Source organism: Epinephelus moara, chromosome 10 (genome assembly GCF_006386435.1).
Source record: "Epinephelus moara isolate mb chromosome 10, YSFRI_EMoa_1.0, whole genome shotgun sequence".
Lineage (NCBI taxonomy): Eukaryota > Metazoa > Chordata > Actinopteri > Perciformes > Serranidae > Epinephelus > Epinephelus moara.
The window spans coordinates 1,976,455-2,000,258 of record NC_065515.1 but is presented as its reverse complement, the minus strand read 5'-3'; the positions used below and the strand labels follow the sequence as shown (position 1 = coordinate 2,000,258).

General features: G+C 43.7%; 1 protein-coding gene across 3 annotated transcripts in view; it reads right to left on the bottom strand.

Annotated features, from left to right (window-relative positions):
* Nucleotides 1-23,804, bottom strand: part of patj (PATJ crumbs cell polarity complex component) — a 214,196-nt gene that overhangs the window by 134,126 nt on the left and 56,266 nt on the right. For all 3 annotated transcript variants that reach the window (XM_050055557.1, XM_050055559.1, XM_050055558.1), the window contains exons 19-21: nt 12,504-12,716; nt 12,353-12,415; nt 1,597-1,923 (exon numbers count right to left, since the gene is read on the bottom strand). In XM_050055557.1, coding sequence (XP_049911514.1) covers nt 1,597-1,923; nt 12,353-12,415; nt 12,504-12,716 — 603 coding nt within the window. The remainder of the gene's footprint in view (nt 1-1,596; nt 1,924-12,352; nt 12,416-12,503; nt 12,717-23,804) is intronic.

Below are 23,804 nucleotides of genomic sequence, written 5' to 3'. Positions count from 1 at the left end.
ATGTAGGCTTTGTAAACGTATAGTAGAAAGTACAGGAAAAGTAAAAACAAAGAGTGTGTAAGTAACAGGATTCAGTGTCGTCTATTAGTGAGGATTACAGATTACAGATTACAGATTACAGATTACAACCATCTGAAACTTTTCCTGGTGAGAATTCCTTCAGTGTTGATTGTTGAGGAGCTGAATTATCCTCAGAGGTCTCTTCCTCTCAGAAACAAACACACCAGCTGATTGACACCAGGAAACACTCTGAATAAAAATGTTCCACCTTAAAATAACTGTTTCTGAGACGCAGTTTGAAACGTCAGACACTGGCCGTTAGCCCAGCACCTGCATACATGTGCTCACCTTTTTTCTCTGATAACTTCAGATCCAGACGTTCAGGAGGTTTTTACCAGGAGCTGGATTATCCACAGAGGTCTCTTCCTCTCAGAAACAAACACGATGTGTACATACAAAAACTTTGTGTACGCCTTTTCCCACACATACACTGGTGTTTATAAATGTGGCACATCACGCATTCTTTAGACGAGGTGGACGCATGGTTTTAGCTGAGAAAGCTGCAGGTGAGACGCTGGGAGCAGATTAAATATAATCTGAGAGATGGATCGGTTGTTTGTTAATTTCACTGGGTCTCATTCATAAAGTGTCAGTAAATCTGTGAGATCTGCACATAAAAACCTTGTTACTAAAAACCTGCAACGGATTCATGAATGCGGGGTTTCTACATTCATTTATGGTGAACTGTGGAAATGAGGCTCGTGCACGTGCACGTGCACATGCACATGCACCCAGCGTACGCGCGGCTTTACGAATCTGACAAAAACAAAGCATTTGCACATTTCTGCCACACAGGTGTAGCCATGAATCCACACTTTATGCATCTGGCGCCGGGTTATTTAAGCCGATATTAACACTGAATAAAGCAGTTTCATGTTAAAATAATCTGTTTTTCTGATGCTCACATTGCGCAGGAGCTGCTAACTACAGTGGCCGACATGAACACATGAATGTCTCAGTCTAGAGTCAGTGTTTGGTTTGTCCCTTCTGATCTACATGAATGTCTCAGTCTAGAGTCAGTGTTTGGTTTGTCCCTTCTGATCTACCGTAGAAACATGGCAGTGCAACATGGTGATCTCTGTAGACGAGGACCTGCTCCCTGTGTGTGCAACATGGTGATCTCTGTAGACGAGGACCTGCTCCCTGTGTGGATATAAACATCTCAATCTGAGGGAACGAAAACACAACACTTCTGATTTTCAGCTGATTACATCATATTCCATTTCTGACACTCGACCCCGACACTAAACCCTACACACTGGAACTTTACAGAAAACAACTGCAAGTATATAAAGGTTTGAGATCTTGACATGAAAACAGTGTGCTGCAGTGTCGCTGGTTCGACTCCATTCAGACTTCTTTGTTTCCATGTCATTCCTCCTCCTCTAACCTCCTGTGTTTCCTGTCTACATCTCCACAAGTGTTTACACTTCATCTGCAGCTTCAAATATCAAACAGAAGAATCAGAAATAAAGTTCTGTCTCTAACAAACGGCCCGGCTCTCTCTGCAGGTAAGACATCGCTCCACACCCTCACCTCCTCTGCTCCTCTGGTCCGGCCCATGGAGCTGAGCTTCCACTCCTCCCATGACGGGGGAGGTCTCCTGGGGAGGGAGCCCACACCCTCCTCCACTTTCTCTGGCATCTTCACCTCCTCCTTCTCCTCCTCTGCCTTCTCTTCCTCCACCTCCAGCTCCTCGTCCACAGCCATCTCTCTGCCCTCCTCCACAGGCAGGAGGTCAGAGGTCAGAGAGGAGGAGGTATATCGAGGTAGACCTCCGTCCAGGATCAGCTCTGGCTCCTCCTCTTCCTCCTCCTCTTCTTGAAGGAAGTGTTCAGGCAGGACGGAGCTGTCATAGAAACCCTGAAACACAAACGTGATAAAATTTATTAAATCACGTTTTAAACAACTCAACCTCAAAATCAAGTTTCGGCAGTTTGTTCACTTCCTGATGGAACTGGAAAACACAGTTAATACCAGTCATTTAATATGATGAGAGCTCGTGTGTTTTTCACTGGAAACTAAAATGATTTGCAAATCATTTCATTCTGGTTTTATTTACTTTTTTGGAATTGGGGTTGTACTTTTCTAAAATCTAAAGTATGAGACAAATAAGCGAGGCAGCTTTATTTGTACGGCACATTTCATACGGCAGAGAAACTCTACGTGGTTTACAGACCAATAACATTCAAAACATAATAAAGGACACAGATTTGCAATAAAAGAGTAAAGAGATAAAAGGAAAAAAAAACATTACCAAATGATTTACAATTTAAAAAAATCACTATTAAAATGAGCAAAAGTTAAAAAAGATGATTTTAAATGATTTTAAATGGAGTTTAAAAATAAGTTTGCAGTCGGGGCTGTCTGATGTCATGTGGCAGGTTGTTCCAGGTTTGTGCTGTGTGAAAACAAAACGCTGCTTCGCCACGTTTAGTTGTGACTCTTGGGACGGTCAGTCGGCCGGCCTCAGATGTCCTCAGGGTCTGAACTGCTACTGTACAGACATATATTTGGGTGCTGAGCCAGAGAGTGATTTATACACAAGCAGGGGATTTTAAAATCAGTTCTCTGAGTGACAGGTAACCAGTGTAAGGATTTTAGAACTGAAGTAATGTGGTCATAGCTCCTGGTTTCTGTCAGGACCTGAGCAGCAGCATCCTGAACGAGCTGAAGTTGCTGAACAGCTCGTTTTGAATATGAAGCAGAAAGATCAACTCCAGGACTCAGGCTGGTGTTTCCACAGTCCATAGATACAATATATTGTGTTTAGTAAGGACACACAGCAACATGTCAAACATCGAGCCTGCGTGCAGGAGAGGCTCTTCTCTTCTTTTTACAAATACTTTAAATTAAATCTGAGACTCACTTTGATACGCAGCCAGAGAGATTTGAGAAGTAAACTGGGGAAAAGCCAAAAAGATGAAAACAAACCCATACTGTGACTCATCCAGACGGCTCCATCAGTACGCTGGATGTTGGTTTTTATGTTTTTTTGGACAAGCTGGCTGTGAGGTAACTGAGAGGACTCGGCAGGCTGTAGGACCCAGGAGCTTCGAGCTGTCATCTCCTCAGTGAAGAAACTGAAAAACCGCAGCTGACACTAAATCTAAAACTTGACTTACTTTGAACATTAGCCTTCATCTCTGAACACATAAAGGTTTTCTCCAACTCCCCAAAGAGCCTTCCTCAGCAGATACTGAGGGGATATCCTGTTCTTAACATTACGATGCAGACATTAGCCCGCGCCGGGAAATATTAATGACAACACTTAGGCTAATTTCCATCGACGAGGCCTCATCGTCAAGGACTCTGTTCCTCTTCTTTTAATTTGGGCCTGGGAAGCCGGCCCATCAGGACCATATAATGGAGGTGAGGAGCAGACGGCGGCAGCAGCAGAGAGCTCATAACGCTAACAGGATGTTCTGCAGACTGATGTGTATTGGCTGTGACTGCCTGGCCTCATATTCATAAGATTTAAAGACGTTGTCATTTAATATCTTTGCCATTAGACGATGAGGACAGTTGGGATGACGAGTTGCTCGCTCTCTCTGCAGAGTCTCAGCGTGCTGCTTCATGTTGGGATCTGGACTCACTGCAGTGGCATCTACGGTTCAATCAATTAAAATGTTGATCAGTGATAAGTGGTGATAAAGATGTTTCAGATCTCCACCTGCTGATCTGGATCAGGAGAAACTTATGATCGGACCAGTTAGATCACATCTGGAGGTGTAAATGACATCTGAACTACAGCTGAGACTAAAGGCCTTTGCACGCCAAGTTATCAATCGATCAAGCTCAAGTTAGAGCTCTGATTGGGCCAAAAAACATCCCTGCACAGTTTCTGTCCAAGCCCGACCCCAGCCTGAAACATTTCGGCAGTTTTGGGCCTGAGCACGATTAAAACCTAAATTTCTTCTGCAAAAAAAACAAAAATTTATGTCGACATGTAAAGTCTTATGCACATTTCTGGAAGGCTCCTGACAAACACACAGGTCTGAAAAATAAAAATCAACACATCATCAGTAATTGGTTCTCAGTTTAAACTGTGACAGAAACTGAACAACATTAAAAGGATGAATCGTTGAACACGTTTTTCATAAATGACCAGTTGTAGACATTTATAAAAGAAGCAGAAACAAACAGACCTGCTGATTTTAAACACTGAATAAAGACGTCTCATGTCACAAATCAGTGTTTCCTCTGTGCTTCCTTGGCTGGTTGGAGACGGCCACGAGCCCAGCATCTGCTCATGTGCGCTCACCTCGCCTATCCCAGCTGACACTGGGTGAGAGGCAGGGTTCACCCTGGACAGGTCACCAGACTATCACAGGGCTGACACATAGAGACAGACAACCATTCACACTCACATTCACACCTACGGACAATTTAGAGTCATCAATTAACCTGCATGTCTTTGGACTGTGGGAGGAAGCTGGAGCACCTGGAGGAAACCCACGCTGACACAGGGAGAACATGCAAACTCTGCACAGAAGAAATTTTGCAACAAAGAAATAATAAAATGAATCTGACTCAGTGTGCAAAGTCTCTGTGCATAAACATTTCATCAGCCAACACGACGGCTGCCTCTCACACGAGCATCCACCCCGCTCTGCAGCCGCCTCTGAATGGAACGCAGCAGTGTTCACCGCATGTCATGTGACGAGGAACAACCAATCACAGCCGACAGATATCTTTCCCTTCTTCTGTAAATATTGAGTCCGATAAACACGGAGAAGTTGATCATGTTAGTGCAGGGCTACCCAGAGGTTTACATCTGTCCCACAGACGATAGGCCTACACACTTATAAACAGCTCCTGGAAGAAGATCAGCTCTGCTCTCAGGATTTCAGGTAAACAGGCTGTATGATGGGCGTTGGTGGCTTAGTGGATAGAGCAGGCGCCCCATGTACAAGGCTGTTGCCGCAGCGGCCCGGGTTCAAATCCAGCCTGTGGCCCTTTGCTGCATGTCATCCCCTCTCTCTCTCTCCCCCTTTCACAGTTGGCTGTCCTATCCATTAAAGGCAAAATGCCCCAAAAAATATCTAAAAAAAAAAACAGGCTCTCTGATGCTTGTTAAGGTTGCTCAGCAACCTCAGATGCCTCAACCTGACCTCGTTTTTTTCCAGGCAGTTAAAGACGCGGTATGTGTACGGGCCTTTATTGTCCGAAGGTGTGAATGTGAGTGTGAATGGTTGTCTGTCTCTATGTGTCAGCCCTGTGATAGTCTGGTGACCTGTCCAGGGTGAACCCTGCCTCTCACCCAGTGTCAGCTGGGATAGGCGAGGTGAGCGCACATGAGCAGATGCTGGGCTCGTGGCCGTCTCCAACCAGCCCAGGAAGCACAGAGGAAACACTGATTTGTGACATGAGACGTCTTTATTCAGTGTTTAAAATCAGCAGGTCTGTTTGTTTCTGCTTCTTTTATAAATGTCTACAACTGGTCATTTATGAAAAACGTGTTCAACGATTCATCCTTTTAATGTTGTTCAGTTTCTGTCACAGTTTAAACTGAGGTATTTGGAATACACCAATAAGCACCAATTACTGATGATGCGTTGATTTTTATTTTTCAGACCTGTGTGTTTGTCAGGAGCCTTCCAGAAACGTGCATAAGACTTTACATGTCGACATAAATCAGGTGAGCTGAGTCAACCCCACGTCCTCGTCTGTTCAGCTGAAATCAGAAACCTGTCCAGAGTGTGTAACAATCAATAAAGTGAACAGTAAAAGAGTTGAAGTGAGCTCAGTAACAGACGTTTCTTTTACAACAGCAGAATAAAAGTTGATGGTTGGTGTCACTGTGTTGTGTGACAGCTCTCTGCTGTTTGCTGACTGTAAAGCTTGTTGTCTTTTCTCTTGTTATTCACGTCTGAATGGGTGTGACCTGTGACTCGCTGCAGCTCTTTATCTGCACAGAGAAGATCAGAATAATGTGATCGCAGCCTGTAACTACAGCAGCAGCACTCTTCTACATATGACCTCTAAAAGTTAACGAGGTGTGGATGTGTAACGGGGGTCTCTCTCTGGTCAGCGGGGCTGGCGTGACAGAGAACGATCCGGCGGTGAAGTGACAGCGCCGACCCGGCTGTCTTTATGGAAACCCATCAGAGACCTGTGGGCTGTGAAAAACCCTCTTCAGCCAAATGGGCTGCATATAAAACAGGAAATAAAACGGCAGCAGCGCAGAGGACGGCTGCAGATACTGCAGGAGGACAGAGAGTGACACAGTAGAGTGCAGCAGGAGACAACAGAAGACAGCAGGAGACAGTAGAGTGCAATAAGAGACAGCAGAAGACTTTCATCTTTTTTACACAAAGATGTGGAACATAAACTTCGTTTTGCATAAATCCAGAGTTCCTACAGCATCAGGTTCAGATTTAAGACTTTAAACACGTTTTAATTTCACTCAGAAAGAAATTTAAGACCAACTTTACACAGCTGAAGGAAGAAAAACAAAAACACAGACCGCCATAGTTACGAGGCTCACTGTAACACAGACGAACACATCTGGAACTGTTGGAGGTTTTTTTGTTGATTTTGTGTTTCTCTCTCTGCAGGTGGGGTTCCACTACCTCGATCATAAGTGTGTCGAGCTTAAAAATCTTTTAGCATAAAATACGCCGAGCCTTGAAAACGTGACCTCGTACTGGTCACGCCATATTGAGAAATCTTACTTAAAAAGTCAATTTTCATTGAATATGCACTTCCTGTGTCGTCGGGGTACGGTGACAGCTAGCTGACATTAATGTGAGAGGCACTGTGTAAATTATTTTCGAAAAAAAAAAAAAAAGATGTTAGCCATTACTTTTTTAAAAATATGAATTTAAGGTGTTTTAATACCAGTTAAGGCCTTATTTTTAGATAAATGAAATCAATGCCTTTGAAGGATCCACAGAAACCCTGAATTCATGCTGCACAAAAAATGTTATGTTGCACATTTAATTTACTGCGTTGTCTTGTGTGCATAAGATAACGCATGCCCTCAAGATATTCATATAAAACACATAATAACTCACGAGATAATAATGTGCACACCCAAATTAACACCACACACATTGTCATCCTGCGCTCTCAGCTTGTTCAGATCTGTATCTTTGAGATAAGGATCTTAATAACTGGAGAGAACACGATGAGACTGCTGTACTGAGTAATAAAGACAGAAATGCAAAGATGTAATCACAAAAATAATTCCAGGAGTCCTGTTTGAGATTAATAATCTCTCTCAGAACAAACAGCCGTGTTGATATCCTCAACATGTTCTGAGGGATTCTAATAACAAAAATCTGTTGACTGAAACCACGTTTGTTGCAGATTTCTGGACGCAGAAGCAAAAACTCATCATATTCTTTTTTACATTTCCACATTTCACAGCTGTTCGCTTTTCCAAAAACACACCGATGATTCCACTTTCACAGTAACGCTGTGACCATAAACTACAGAGAGGTTTTATTTACGTGTGAATATTCTGATATCAGAGAGCAGAGCTGTGGAGGACCTCCTGTCCTCAACAGTACTGCAGGAGTATTTCCTGTGAGTACTGCAGTACTGGGTGTACCGACGCTGGAGGACCAAAGTGTCCTCAGAGTACCCCCCAACCCCCCAGCCCACCCCCCCCCCCCCGACTCACTTAAGAGAGAGATGCTGCTGGTTGAGCTGATAGAGCACTTTATACCATCCAGCCATCCTGCTGAGTCAGCAGCCTCACAGAGACAGAGAGGAGGGAGAGGAGAGATTAAGGAGAGAGGGAGAGGGTGAAGGAAGGTGAAAGAAAGGAGGAGATGAAAGAGGAGAGATGAGAGAGGAAAGAGGTAAAGGAGGAGGTGAAGGAGGAGAGACGACAGAGGTGAGGTGAAACAAAAGGAGAGAAAAAAGACGGAAAGACAAAGTGACTTCCTCAAGAGAAGTGCGCTCATCGCAACTGCCGATGATACACTGATTTATCCCCAACACAAACATCCTGTTTCAGTCCCGTCTGTCCGTCCACTCGTCTCTCTGTATGTCCATCCGTCTGTGAGCAGGATATCACAAAAAGATTTCTGGAAAGTTCAGCCATGAGTCAAGAAGAAGAACTGGTGCAAAGAGCTGCACCGTGTGTCCATTTATAAGGCAACTAAAGGCCTGTGTCCACATGGCGTTTGTTTTTTTCTCAGTGCTGGCTTCTTTTTTTAAACTGTTGCCAACAAGGACAGAGTACGAAGGGGGATCAGGGCCGTGATTAAGACAAAAAGAATTTAGACTTCGAGAATAAAGTCCAAATATTACGAGATTAAAGTTGTAATTTTAGGAGAAAAAAAGTCACAGGTTAAAATCGCAAAGTCGGTCACACGGTATAAAAAGCCACAACGTGTGTACAGACAGCGTTTGTGGGGACAGTAATATATGTTTCAGCAATGCTAAAGTAATATAACCTGTTACCTACAAGATGTCAGGTGATATTATTACATTTACAATGTCACGTAACACGTTACCACCCGGAAACTATTCAGTGTTTTCACTTTTTATTTATCTACACCGCTCCACTTCAGCCAGTGCGCCGCTAGAGAAGTATCCCCTGAAGGTTGTTGTGTCATATACAGACTACATTATAGAAGGGTGCCGCCAGTGATCAGCACATCTGGGTGCTGCTGTGAGTTATCATCTTCAGTGTGTTCACATTCATAAAGGCTACCTTCTGCTTCTGCGTCCTGAGGCTGCCTGAAAGCAGCGGGGATCAGGAGCTGACGCCGACACACAGTCCTGTTCTTAAACATAACTCTCTCTGTGGTGCTGCTGGAGCTGACCGACACACCGGGAACTGGCAGTAGGGTCTTCAGCTCTGGTGTTTTAATCTGCGCTCATCATAGTGACTGATTCACGTTTGGTGTGTTAACCTCAACATCTGTCTGTTGTGTCTCATATGATCGGCAAAAAATATTGATCCTTATCTCATAACTGATCAGACGTTGATCCTCTGCCTGCCCGTCTACTGGCTACTGGTTACTATCAGCTATTTATCGAGGGTCCTAAGGACAGAGGGATGTCGTATGCTGTAAAGCCTCTGAGGCAAATTGTGATTTGTGATATTGAGCTTTATAAATAAAATTGATTGATTGATTTGTTTTTTTTCTCTCCTAAAATTACGAGTTTAATCTCGTAATACATTCTATGCAGAACATAATGAGGTCACAGTGACCTTTGACCTTCAACCACAAAATTCAAGTTAGTTTATTCTTCAGTCCCAGTGAATGTTCGTGCTAAATTTATTAGAAATTACCGTAAGGTGTTTTTGAGATATGTTCATGAGAAAGAGACAGATGCAAGGTCACACTGAGCCTGGTCTTTTATCACCGAAATCCAATCAGTTTATTTATATCCAAGTGAACGTTTGTGCCGAATTTAAAGAACTTCTGTCATGGTGTTTTTGAGATATAATTTTCACAAAAATGAGACAGACAAGGTCACAGTCATCTTGACCTTTGACCACCAAATTCTAATCAGTTGATCATTGAGTCTACGTGAATGTTTGTGCCAAATTTGAAGAAATTCCCTCAAGCTGCCATCACTTCATCATTTTACTCTGTTTTATCCTATCTCACAACATTTGTGTGAACCTTTGTCATAATTAGCATATGAGCTCTAAATCGCTAAAAACATGATTTGGGAGGTCACAGTGACCTTGACCTTTCATCTTTGGCAACCAAATTCTGATCAGGTCATTCTTGAGTCCAAATGGTTGTTTGTGCCAAATTTGAGGAAATTCCTTCCAGGTGTTCTACAGATATTGTGTTCATGAGAATGCGATGGACAAGATCACAGTGACCTTGAACTCTGACCTCTGACCACCAAAATCAGATCAGTAAGCCCAAGTGAATGTTTGTGCCAAATTTGAAAAAATTCCCTCCAGGTGGTCTTGAGCTGTCCCGTAAAAGAAAATGAGACAGATGCAAGGTCACAGGGGCCTTTGACAATCAAACTCTAATCAGTTCATTCTTGAGTCCAAGTGAACGTTTGTGCCAAATTTAAGGAAAATTCCCTCAAGGTGTTCTTGAGATATTGTGTTCATGAGAATAAGACGGACAGATGGAAAACCCCACTCCATGTACGCAAGGCCACAATGTTTAACAAACCAAATTTAATGGATCCAAATAGGACTTATCAAATTAATCGTTTTGTGAGTTCACGCTGAAAAATAAGCATTGTTTCATATTGGCTGATAAATCATATTTCTCTTATTTTCTAATGTCTCAGATATTGATATCAGGCTCGAAACTTCAGTATTTCAGGTCGACTGTATCAATTCTGTTTAGGTCACAACAGTAAAGTACATTTATTGGTTGTATAGTTACATCCAAGAAAATGTACTGACAACCTCCGTTAACAACGTCTACTCTCTGTACTGACTCTTTTCTTTGCATCTTTCTGTAAAAACTTAAAAGAGGCCATGTTACAAACAAACATAAAAAAGTTTTAAATATGACCTGTAATTATCGGGACTGTGAAGAATTTGTCTCATCAGGTTTTCTTCCATCAGTTTTTTGTGTCGTGTTGTTCCACAGCAGAGACATAAATCCAGTCTGAACTCCATTCCTGTCACGATCCACATATTTATTTACATCTGCTTATTTCTCTATTTATTTTTCTTGATAGTGAAATGTCTTGGCAGCGCTGTTCCTCTGATATCTGCACCAATAAAACAAACTGAGGTGAAATGAGTTAAGAGGGCCGAGATAAAGAACGAGAGAGGAGAGATTTAACTGCTGAAGTTGAGGAGAGACGGAGGGAAGAGGGTGGAAGGAGGAGGAGGAGGAGGAGAAGGGAGTGAATGATGTGGAAGAGCAGAAAATCTTAATGGTCCAATTAGTCTGGAGTGACTTGATTAACATCTCAGAGAGAGAGAGAGAGAGGTTACCAGTCTCTGGTGTCAGATATGAACTTCTTAAAGCCCAAAATCACAGCAGAGTTACAGCAGACGACACCGTCCATCCTTAACCCTTCGATTCAGACGAGGACAAACCGAGCTGGTTTTGATGAAGAATGTAACAGGCAGCAGAAAGCCCTAAAAAACCTAGTAAGTGGAAATTTATTTGAGATTATTTCGTATTTCAATTGAACTTTATTGCTCTAAGTATTTAGGCTTGCAAACACTCAAATGTTCCTAAAACATGAACAAAACCTTGGTGTCCCGCAGGGCTCAGTGCTGGCACCTCAACATCTATCTACGACCTACCTGCAACGCAATCAAGGAAGTACGGCTACGGCTACCCATCCTGGGAAGCAGTAAAAGGGGGCCTCTCTGAAGACATGAACATCCTGTCTTCATACCTGAAGAAATGGCGCCTCAAGCTCAGTATTGACAAGATCGTAACATCAATGTTCCACGTCAACAACAAAGAGGCAAACCAAACATCATGAACACTGTCATTTAAACAACACCTGGTCAGCGTCAAGGCAAAGACAACCACCCATGCTGCACTGATACGCCATCTAGCTGCTACCACATGGGTAGTTGGAGCCGCGCCTCGTTTTCAAACTGTATGGTTTGACTAAAATGAACAATGACAGCAATATAGTCCACGATGAGCAGCGCTAAAATCAACCTGCGTAGTTGTCCCTCCATTGTGACATTAGAAAGTGTCACATTTATCTTGCAAGTGAACTCTTCTTCAACGTTTGCTTTANCTCTCTCTCTCTCTCTCTCTCTCTCTCTCTATCTATCTATCTATCTATCTATCTATCTATCTCTCTCAGACCAGACTCTGATCAAACGGTAAAAACAGGCAGTGCTGATCAAATACAAACCAAGATTCTGTTACTGTCCTGCCTATTTCTCGCCTTAAATATTTTTAATTGTTTCTTACCAACCAGCTGTCATTTTTCTTTCAGACAAGCAACTCCCATTACATCACCTACGGGCCGGAGTGTTTATTGGTCTGGTGCGGCGCAGTGCGTTATTGAGCAAAATAAAATGCCACAGTCCTCCTTTAAACTGACGCCCCATAACAGACCAAAGGACAGGAGGATTACCAAACATCCTGAACGCTGACGCTGCCGAGACTTCTGACAGACGACACCTCTGATGTTGCTGACGATCACCCCCACTGCGTCCCACATCCCTTTATTTGCACCATATTTAACATATTTTCTTCACTACATTTCATATTTCATTTTGCACAGAAAATCTAATGTTTGCTGTTTATGTTTTTTCAGTTGTAAATATGCATTTTAAATTTGTATTTTAAGCACATTACTGGAGAAGCCACTAACCATTTCACTGCACAATGTAGAGACGTGTATTGTGTTGCTGTGTTACCTTTGCTACAGGTAGCTCTGTGTTGTTGAGACACACCTGGCTGCTCCTCTCGACTCCCTCCACCTGCACAAACACATCAGACTCTCATCCACACACGAAGCTGCAGCTGCAGAAACATTAATTCATCAAAAACCACGAGGCGCAGACGTACCACCACCAGAGGCTTGCGGATGCCCAGGCGGACTGTACCGGGTGGGGCAGACTTCAGGACCTCCACGGCCTGGCCCAGCGTGAGCAGGTCCAACTGGGTCTGGTTGACTGACACCAGCTGGTCTCCGGGAAGCAAACCGCCGTGACGCTCTGCTGAACCGTCGGGAACCAGGGAACGGATCACCATCACGCAGCGACCGGGATCCAGAGGGTCCTGGAGAGACGGTTAAGGTTAAATAACAGTGTCACATTACAGTCAGAGCTAAAGACTAGAGACAGACGTCATTGAAAAACACAAACCACATCAGACTGAAGCATCTTAAGTTCTTCTGATACGGACTTTATTTAAGGTATTATTTTTCCTTAGTTAAGGAAAGAAAGCTGATCATCTCAAACGGACTTCTTAGGTAAGAAAAAAACAAAACTGTTTAATACACTGGAGCTTATTTACATTATCAATATCCCACAGCTGCAAAGTCGATGAAACACCAACCGAAGGCTTTTTATAGTGTTTCACAGAAATGATTCTGAAATGCTAAAAATGGCTCATAATGTCTGAAAGTCAAAGGAAAAGAACTCCAAACTGGACTGTGGAAAAATACTCACACACAAAGAGAAAAAAACATGTTTAAAATCACCGCCCCATGGTTGTATGACTCCGCCCACCAGTCCACCCTGTGGTTGTATGACTCCGCCCACCAGTCCAGTGTCTCTGACAGTCTCCATCCATGTCAGTGAAAACATGGATGCTTCACACACAGAAGATCTATACAATCAGCACAGTTTCAAGATTAGAGTCACCAATTCAGTATCTGACCAAATGTCTCCCCTTCTGTTCCTGAGATATGACGTTAAAACATGATGATGTCACAGTCAAGCTGACCTTTGACCTTTTGACCTTCATTATTTTATCCTGTTAGACATTTGTGTCAAGTTTGGTCAGAATTAGTGAATGAATTCTTCAGTTATGGACAAAAACATGCTTTGTGGGGCCACAATGACCTTTGACCTTTCCCTAAAGGCCTTCTTCAGATATTGAGTTCATGAGAATGAGAGGAACACAAGGTCACAGTGACCTTGACCTTTGACCACCAAAGACTAATAAGTTCATCCTTGAGTTCAAGTGGATGTTTGTGCCATATTTCAAAAATTACGATACAGTGTTCACGAGAATGTGATGGACAAGGTCACAGTGACCTTGACTCCCAAAATTTAACCAGTTCATCCTTGAGGCCAGAGAACGTTTGTGCCAAGTTGGAAGAAATTCCCTTGAGGTGCTCTCGAGATATCGTGTTCAGGACAATGAGATGTACGTACGGATGGATGGTCATAGCTATCGCCAGCCTGGAGGTGTAAAATAGATGTTATCAATTATTTTGAGATTTTACATTTTAAAGACTTTTAAGGATCCACAGGAACCCTGCTTCAGGAAATATCCTCAGGACTGGACTTACAATTCTTTTTGGAACTCACCGCCTTAAGACTTTGAGAGTCAGTGATGTCTATTAGTAGTATTATCATTATTATCATTATTATTTTTTATTATTATCATTATTATCATTATTATTATGGTTAATTTAAACCCTTCACCTCAGGATTATACATTTCTCCATCACCTCCTCTGACAGTGGATATGTCTAACAGCTGAAAAAGTCAAGAGAAGGAAAGATTAGCTGTGATCAGATGCAGCCTAACTGTAAATTGTGGTTGTGTACTTATTCATTACATTTTGATGTCTGAAAACACAACAAAACAAAGTATTTAATTTAATCAGCATAACTTGTACTCACACCTGCACTGCCTGCTGTAACTGCTGCACATGATCATACTGCTCATACTCTACATATCTTACTCTATATATGCTCATATGCTTTGCTGTTTATTACATGTATTATTATTTACTTTATTCTATTTGCCGTCTGTATTTACTTTGTATGTCATTCTGCACTTTACTGCTTGTTGCACTCCTGGTTAGACACATTTTGTTGTGTCAGTGTCTTTAATCTGTGCAATAATGTTAAAATCAAATAATATATATATTTATATTTTGGCTGTATATCTATAAGTGTTATTTAAAACAAATCTTTGAACAGATCTTTCGTGCCCACTTTAAGAACCACTGAGCTAAAGACCTGTGAACGTCTGACTGTTGGTCGGCTGGACGTTTGTACAGCGTCCACCTGCAGCCTTTCAGGAGAGAAACTGGACCAAAACAACGGCACTTCCACCTGATGTCAGACTCAAAAGTCCCCCAGCTGACGAGCTGTGAAGAACAGGAAGCTCCCCGTCCTACGTTCAGAGAGAGGAGGACAGCGATCACCCAAACGTTCAGACTGAGTCTCAGCAGAGAGACAGACAGGAAGCAGAGCAGCAGAGAGACAGGCAGGGGGAGACAGAGACCAGAGAAATGAGAGAAAATCCCTCCATACAAACACAACAACAACACAAACACACAGAGGGGAGGTCGACGGAGGAAACAAGCTTCACTTCATTAATATCAGACTTTACAGAAACCAACAGTGAGGAGGTCAAAGGTCACAGCACGCTGATAAGAGAGGGAAAATCAGAGATGTGGAGGTGACCTGGACGAGGACAGACGCTGCAGAGATGACTGCATTTTAGAAACAAATGTTATGAACTGTCAGCAGTGACGCTGGAGATGTTCAGAGCTTCGTGACTTTAACAGAACTTTAAATGTTCCAACTGTTGAAATCAGCGCTCAGCAGCAGGAGGTTGATGCCAACATTTACATCAGCTCACATTTAAAGCGACAACACGATCGTCTGTTTTCCAGGCAGCTCTCAGCAGCTATAGTAACATCTGACATCACAACAGGCTCCAGTTTCATGTTGTGGATCATCTGAAACACGGTGTTTCTAGGACCTGAGGACTTTGGGGGCTTAGCCCGGACCTCTGAAGGAACAAGTCTGATGCTTTTGTGATGCACTCTAGTATCTTATTTACCCTTAAAATTAAAGACTCTGACGTCAGAGGCCTAAAAGGTGTGGAAATAAGTTCCAGACAGATCACTGAGGTCTTCCGCTGCTTTAGACTGAAACGTTCCTCAGTCCTTCCTAATGTATTATCACTGAGCTTCACAGATTAGAAACATCACTGAACCGGTTAAAAACGACCCTAATTCTACTTTTTTTGGAAAAAGAAAAGAAAAGGATGTGAGCCCGCTCTTTTCGACCGTGCCTCTCATAAATAATGCAATGTCACCACAGGAAATAAAAGATCATTTTATTGTTAGAAATACTCTTAAAACACTGAAACAAGTATGTCGGCATTTTGGGATGATTTGGGATTTGTACCTCTTACTCAACGACCTGTGTTTGTCTGCTTCAGTTACTTTGAAAACGTAGATTAATAATACAAAATATAATCAAATAATAAATGATGATGTATTATATTATATGGGCGGCGCGGTGGTGTGGTGGTTAGCACTGTCGCCTCACAGCAAGAGGGTTGCCGGTTCGATCCCGGGTGTGGGAGCCCTTCTGTGCGGAGTTTGCATGTTCTCCCCGTGTCAGCGTGGGTTCTCTCCGGGCACTCCGGCTTCCTCCCACAGTCCAAAGACATGCAGATTGGGGACTAGGTTAATTGATAACTCTAAATTGTCCGTAGGTGTGAATGTGAGCGTGAATGGTTGTTTGTCTCTATGTGTCAGCCCTGTGATAGTCTGGCGACCTGTCCAGGGTGTACCCTGCCTCTCGCCCGATGTCAGCTGGGATAGGCTCCAGCCCCCCCCCGCGACCCTCAAGAGGATGAAGCGGTTAGAAGATGAATGAATGAATGAATGTATTATATTATTAATTATAGATGAAATTACCCTGCAGGATGTAAGGCATTTAAGATGAAGAGGAAATACTTTATTAATCCTCGAGGGGAAATTTTTTCATTCTGTTGTCATACACACACATACATGCATTAAATGGAGAGACATCGAGTGAAGGGGCTGCCCATGGATGGGTGTTTGCTCAGGGGCACCTCAGGAGGCACACTTGCACCTCTCCAGGCACAGTCCATACTTCATATTTGGTCCGGCCAGTGACTAGAGCTGAGCTGGAAGGCAAAGCTTTCGATTTCCTGGTCCATCTCCGTCCCAACCCTCACCTATGGTCATGAGCTCTGGGTAGACATCTGGAGGGAGCTCGGAGTAGAGCCGCTGCTCCTTCACATTTTAAGGGGTCAGTTGAGCTGGTTCAACATCTGATCAGGATCCTCCTGGGCGCCTCCTGTTAGAGGTGTTTTGGGCACGTCCCACTGGTAGGAGGCTCCGGGGCAGACCCAGAACACACTGGAGGGATTATACATCTCATCTGGCCTGGGAACACCTCGGGGGCATCCAGGAGGAGCTTGAAAGCGTCGCTGAGGAGAGGGACATCTGGGGTGCTTTGCTCAGCCTGGTCCTCCCGCGACCAGTGAAATTAAAGTAAATCAAAGCTTTGTTTCCACTGAGGGAAATGGTTTAGTCACCAGGACGTGTAGGAGGTGCATGTCAGGCTACGGCTCTAAAAGGTGCTGGTGGAGAACTTGTGAGTGAGGGGGCAGAGCTGTGCGGAGTGACAGAGAAGAGATGAACACTGGTATGTGTCATTAGTGCAGCTTGATCCTATATCAATATAAACATGTTAAATTTATATCTTCATTGAAATCATATCGATATATGGTACTTGGTCGTTACACCATCTGGCCCGAACTGACGTACTGTTGATAAACTTAAAGTCAAAGTTTCCTCAGTGCTGACGTCAAAAGAAAACCAAACATCCAGCAATGACAAAACGTTTGTGACGCTGTAAATGTGTCAGCAGCAGTGACGCAGGAAGTCCTCACATCCTGTACTGAAGGAAAAGTACAAATACCACACTGTGAAAATACTGTTACCAGTAAAAGTTAGGGGCGGGCGATTCCACAAAATGTGGTTTTGAACTGATACCAACAGGATCAGAATCAATAACAATATCAATACAATACTTTTTGTTTTTAACAGTGTTTTTTTCTTCATGTCGGGGAGAGCGGTGTGTCATGACTTATGAGGTGAAAAATCAATCTGCTTATCTAACAGCTAATGATGACCAATTACAGTTTGATAATGTGACAATAACCAAAGCTGAAGATCTGATTTGACTAAAATATTAGTTTCACTACTATGTACCTGAATATTCCTCATCTGAGTGTGTGAACAGACTCTGCTGGTGAACTCTGTCTCTGAGTCAGAGGTCTGGACACTGAGGTGTTTCCCTCCTCCTCTCTTCTTCTGCTTCTGTTCTCTTTCTTTGTTTTTTCCTCTTTCATGAAGCCATCACTGCTGATAAATGGATTTAACCAGTCAAGTTCGGACACTGAACATTCATGGATAGCTACGTTCACACACAGCTCTATCCATGTTACAACGGAGGGTCCTCGTCAGCCCCCAGCAGTAAACAGGAGGGCCACGAGGTGAGCCTACTGTCCTCCTACTGCCGACATCAGATGGAAGTGAAACTAAGAAGACACTACTGAATCTGGAGAAAGATTTCTGAGTGCAGACTGTGGGCCCACCACCCACAGAGATAACTCACAAGCCCCCAGCTGAGAGCCGCTGTGTTGGGGTTCTCCCCGGAGAACGAGAGGGTCACCTCAATGCGACTTCAGGTCGCAAAGAGAAGGTCTCTGACTGTTGTCTGTGCTTATGCACCGAACGGCAGTGCGGAGTACCCGGCCTTCTTGGAGTCTCTTGCCGGCGTCCTGCAAGGGGTGCCGACTGGGGACTCCATAGTTCTCCTGGGGGACTTCAACGCTCACGTGGGCAATGAAGGAGAAACCTGGAGGGGGGTGATTGGGAGGAATGGCCTGCCTGATCTGAACCCGAGTGGTGCTTTGTTATTGGACTTCTGTGCGAGCCATGGACTGACCATAACGAACACCATGTTCGAACACAAGGAGGCTCAAAAGTGTACCTGGTACCAGAACACCCTAGGCCTAAGATCAATGATTGACTTTGTGGTCGTATCAGCAGATCTGCGGCCGTGTGTCTTGGACACTCGAGTGAAGAGAGGAGCAGAGCTGTCAACTGATCACCACCTGGTGGTGAGTTGGATCAGATGGCGGGGGAGGCTGCCGGACAGACCTGGTAAACCCAAACGTGTAGTGAGGGTGAACTGGGAACGTCTGGCGGAGGACCCTGTCCATCGGGTCTTTAACTCCCACCTCCGGGAGAATTTCTTGTGCATCCCGGGGGAGGGTGGGGACATGGAGTCTGAGTGGGCCTTATTCAAAGCCTCCATTGTGGAGGCGGCTGCTAGGAGCTGTGGTCAGAAGATTGTTGGTGCCTGTCGGGGCGGCAACCGAAGAACCCGCTGGTGGACACCAGTGGTGAGGGAGGCCGTCAGGCTGAAGAAGGAGGCCTTTCGTGTCTGACTGGCCCAGGGGTCTCCCGAAGCAGCAGACAGGTACCGGCTGGCCAGAAGGGCTGCAGCTGTGGCGGTTGCTGAAGCAAAAACCTGGGTGTGGGAGGAGTTCGGGGAGGCTATGGAGAAGGACTTTCAATTGGCCTCAAGGAAGTTCTGGCAGACCGTTAACCGACTCAGGAAGGGAAAGCAGGGCTTATCTCAGGCTGTGCTCAGCAGAGAGGGAGAGCTGCTGACCTGAACTGGGGACATCGTTGGGCGGTGGAAGGAGCACTTTGAGGACCTCCTGAACCCAGCCATCACGTCCACTGAGAATGAGGCAGAGCCTTAGGACTCGGGGGGAACTCTCGCCAATATCCCTGGCGGAGGTCGCCGAAGTAGTTAAAAAGCTCCCCAGTGGCAAGGCGCCGGGTGTGGATGATGATTCACCCTGAGATGCTGAAGGCTCTGGGCGCTGTTGGGCTGTCTTGGCTGACACGCCTGTTCAGTGTCGTGTGGAGGTCAGGTACGGTACCTACAGGTGGCTCGGGCATCTGATCAGGATGCCTCTTGGGCGCCTCCCGCTGGAGGTGTTCCGGGCACGTCCCACTGGTAGGAGGCCCCGGGGCAGACCCAGAACACACTGGAGGGATTACATATCTCGTCTGGCCTGGGAACGCCTTGGGGTTCTCCAGGAGGAGCTGCAAAGTGTTGCTGGGGAGAGGGACGTCTGGGGTGCTTTGCTTGGCCTGCTGCCCCTGCGACCCGGCCCCGGATAAGCGGATGAAAATGGGTGGATGGATCAATGGACACCATAACAGGATTGTTTGCACATAAAGTTTTACTCCTAAAATATAAATAGGTACGACGCAGAAGAGACAAACTGATTTATGGTATCAATCCTACTGACGCTAGAATCAATCTTTAAAATGAAAATGTAGTCTCGAGAGTATCGATATTTTGGTATCCACTTAGTAAAAGTCCTCCATTAAAAATGTTACCTAAGTAAAAATATGTACGTATAATCAGGAAAATGTATGCAAGACTTAAAAGTAAAGTCATAAAAGCAGAAAAGTTCAGATAAATTTAAAAACTCTAAATCAAGGAAAGGAGAAGCAGAAGGTATCCAGATTTGGTAAACTGGAACCATGAAATGTTTTTTCATAAAAAATGACTTTAAACGATATCAGAATTGTTTCTGATTATTTTTCTGATCAATCACTTAATTGTTTTATCTGCACTTGTATATTTTTATGGGTCATGTGCAGAAGTCTTCATTTGTTAGTTATTTAAGTTATTAAATAATTTTAGTGGAGTAAAAAAGTAAATCTTTTACATACTTTATTAATCCCCCTGAGAGGAAATGAAATTTTTTCCAATCTTGTTGTCATTAACACACAGGTCCAAAATACACACACATGCACTAAGTGGAGAGATGTCAAAGTAAGGGGGCTGCCTTGAGTTGGGGGGTTCGGTGCCTTGCTCAAGGGCACCTCGGCAGTGCCCAGGAGGTGAACTGGCAACTCTCCAGCCACCAGTCAATGCTCCATATTTGGTCCGGACAGGGACTTGAACAGCGACCCTCCGGTTCCCAACCCAAGTCCCTATGGACTGAGCTACTGCCGCCCCAATATATCTCCCTCTGAAGTGTGGTGGAGAAGAAGTTAAAAGTAGCATGATACTAAATACTCACGTAAAATAAAAGTACCTTAAACTTCATTTTAAAACAGTACTTGAGCAAACGTCCTAAATCTAATTCCGTCAGCACAACAACACACACTGATATTACAATAACTGGGATCAATGGACCAAGTACAGCAGGATTTCTTTAGCCCTGACATTTAATAATCCAATAATTATAATTACTCTGAAACACGATCTAAATTTAATATATGAAATCATGCATTTGTCAAAATGTTGCTCAGATTAATAACTCAAGCTTCTTCGAGTCGGGCAACAATTTGTGAACTGTGAAGACGAGATGTTTTCTCTCGGTCAGAGTGCTCTCGACCTCTCGTGAGATCTTGTCTTAGCAAAGAGAAGGGTCAAAAATAAAATTAACATTGGCGAATCCAAGAAATCAGTGGATACAGACGAAATAAGAAAAAACTGTGGATACAAACAAAAAGAATGTGTTTGTATATTGGCTCTGGTATGAGCCCGACTGAGGCCCCGATCAAACAAGATGCATTTTACAGGTTAAAAAGCACAAGGCGCACCGCACTGCCTTTCTTTTCACATTAAATACCACCAGTAAAAAAAATGATGCGGCACCTTTTTATTGTTGCCAGGCAACCACCCCATCACCTCCGTACCCTAACCTTCCCATGTAATCAATCTACTGTTTATTTATTCATTGTATGTATCCTGCAGTAATCAGTGTGTAGCTGCTGCCATGTTGAGGCAGAGGGTACTGTCTGTAGCTCTGGTTGAGGGTGAGAGGCTGTCAGCAGATAAACAGAGATCTGTGTGGGTACATGAGACCCTAAAAAAGAGGCTGGATCATGGGGAGTACCACCAGTTGGTCCAGGAGCTTCTCCTCCATCATGGACGTTTACAGTACTGCACTTATCTGCTGTTTTCTATTGAGATGGTGCTAACTGTGCTTTGTAAAGTCGTATAGCTCTGGGTATCCAGCAACCACTACCACCAGTTTCTCCTCCATTGTTTACCAACTGTAAACTTGTTGTCGTAACCACCACAGAAGCCCCGCCTCTCAAATCATCCCACTGGACAATGGGGAAAAAAACGCAGTGGACGTGGGGCGCTTTTCTGCTCTGAGTTTTTTCAAGTTTTTTTTTCAACTCGAGTAGCTCAGAGTGCTACGGCAAAAACTCGCCTAGAGCGCAGAAACACGATGTGCGTAGCGACGCAAACACAGCGAGCAGAAACTTTCATTCTTATTAAAAACTGTTACAAATAGCCTCCTCCAGCTGCTGAAACACTTCCTGTGTGATCGTGGTCGCAGAATCTGAGCACATTTAAAAGACAGTAAGGACGTTAACATTGTGTTGTGTGTGGAGTTACAAATGACTGTGTGGATCATATCTGGAGGATAATGTCAGTGAATTTAAAGTAGAATACAGACTGGGCTTATGCCGTGCCAATATGCTACATGAAACACAGTCGTGGGGGGTGCTTCAGCAGTTTTCAACATGGACCCTATTTTCTTGTGTTTTTATGTCCACGTGCGTGATGCCTACAACAGATTTTGAAATTGGTCCAGTATCTATTGAGACTACCGCAGCTGACAGCAGCGCAACAGCCTGCGATGTTACTGCTTGGGGCAGTTGTGCATAGGGTTGGGACTCGTTAGGATTTTAATGATTCTGATTCCTTACTGATTCCTACATTATATTTATTATACTTGCTATACTTAAACAAGTATATAATAAACACAATGCAATCATACAAATACAAAAACTTTATTCTAACTGTTGCACAGTACAATTAGATGAAAATACACATTTGTGTGTGGTGTGTATTTCAGATTTAGAACTTATATCATCTCCCTGAGAATATATAACAACAGAAAGTGATTCTCTGATTTCTACAGTAACACTATTACCTCAAATTAACCACAGCAATGTAATAAAAAATACTTATATGCATTCATGCTTGGCCACTGTTATTTACGTGACAACACCTGAACAGAACACACACACACATTGGCTGTTTGTTTCTACCTCTCCCCTCGCTGGAAGCGGACCTCCCGCCGCCCGCCTCCGCCTTGATTAAACGCTGAAAATTAAATAAAAGAGGGAGACAGGTTTCTCCTATTTTATCTTATTTTGTTATATTTCTCCCTCTCCTCTCACTGGAAGCGTCGGACCTCCCGTCGCCCGCTCCCGTCTCAAACACTGAGGTCTCCCTCTCCGCTGAGCACCCACGGTGCATGCCGGCCTGTTAAATAGCCTGTAACCATGACAACTTTGTGACACAAACTCAGTGCTTTAGTAATTAAATAATGTCGGGCTCGGTCGGGTTCGGACAGAAATATGCGGCCCGTGCCGCACTCTAATGGAAATGCACGTGACCTTTTTTTTTTTTTCTTTTTTTTTTTTTTTTTACAATCTAGGAACCGTTTGCAGGAACCGTTACGCCAAATGTGATGGAACCGGTTCCGGAACTGGAACTTTGGACCCGGTTCCAAAAAAGAACCGGATCCGGACCCCAACCCTAGTTGTGCATCACCGATGTCCGTCCACTTTAAGTGTCACTTGTCAAGACTTTTCAAGAACCCATAATTAAAAGTGATATTTTTTTGCCCCACTTGGCGGGTGTTTTTGAAACAACTCAGATTCTAACATGAAGCAGGAGATGAAGACACGTGTGTCACGGTAAACAAAATGTTGTCGCACATTAGAGCAACATTACGACGACAGCTGAGGAAAATAAAATTGTTATGTTACATTACGTTGAAGTTTATCCGCTGAAGATTACTGTGAGAATTTCATTACACTCAACAAATTCCATAACTTTCCCAGGCCTGTGAAATGTGATCATAAAATGCAATGACTTCCAGGTTTCCATGTATGGATGTTTTCCATAATAACTAGAACAGGTATTCTTTCTGCAGCAGGAAGCGGAGGCTTCTGTCTTCCTCGTTATCACAACTACGCTCATGATGACATCATCACACTACAGTGGTGCCAGAGGAGTGGATAAGGAGTCCATCACAACATCTTTACACTCTGCTCATAAAAATGATCATATCTCAAAAACTAAATAATGTTGACGGAGTGTAAAGAAATATTTTGTTCATGTTTTTATTTTGTGAAATCTGATAAAAAAAAATTCAATACTTTAACCAGTTATTATGGTTTATTGGCTCATGTAACCTTTTAGCTCAAGCTGCACAGATTTTAGGGATATGAAACTATCAGAACACCTTTTTCACTCTGCTCATAAAAATGCACTTATGTCAAAAA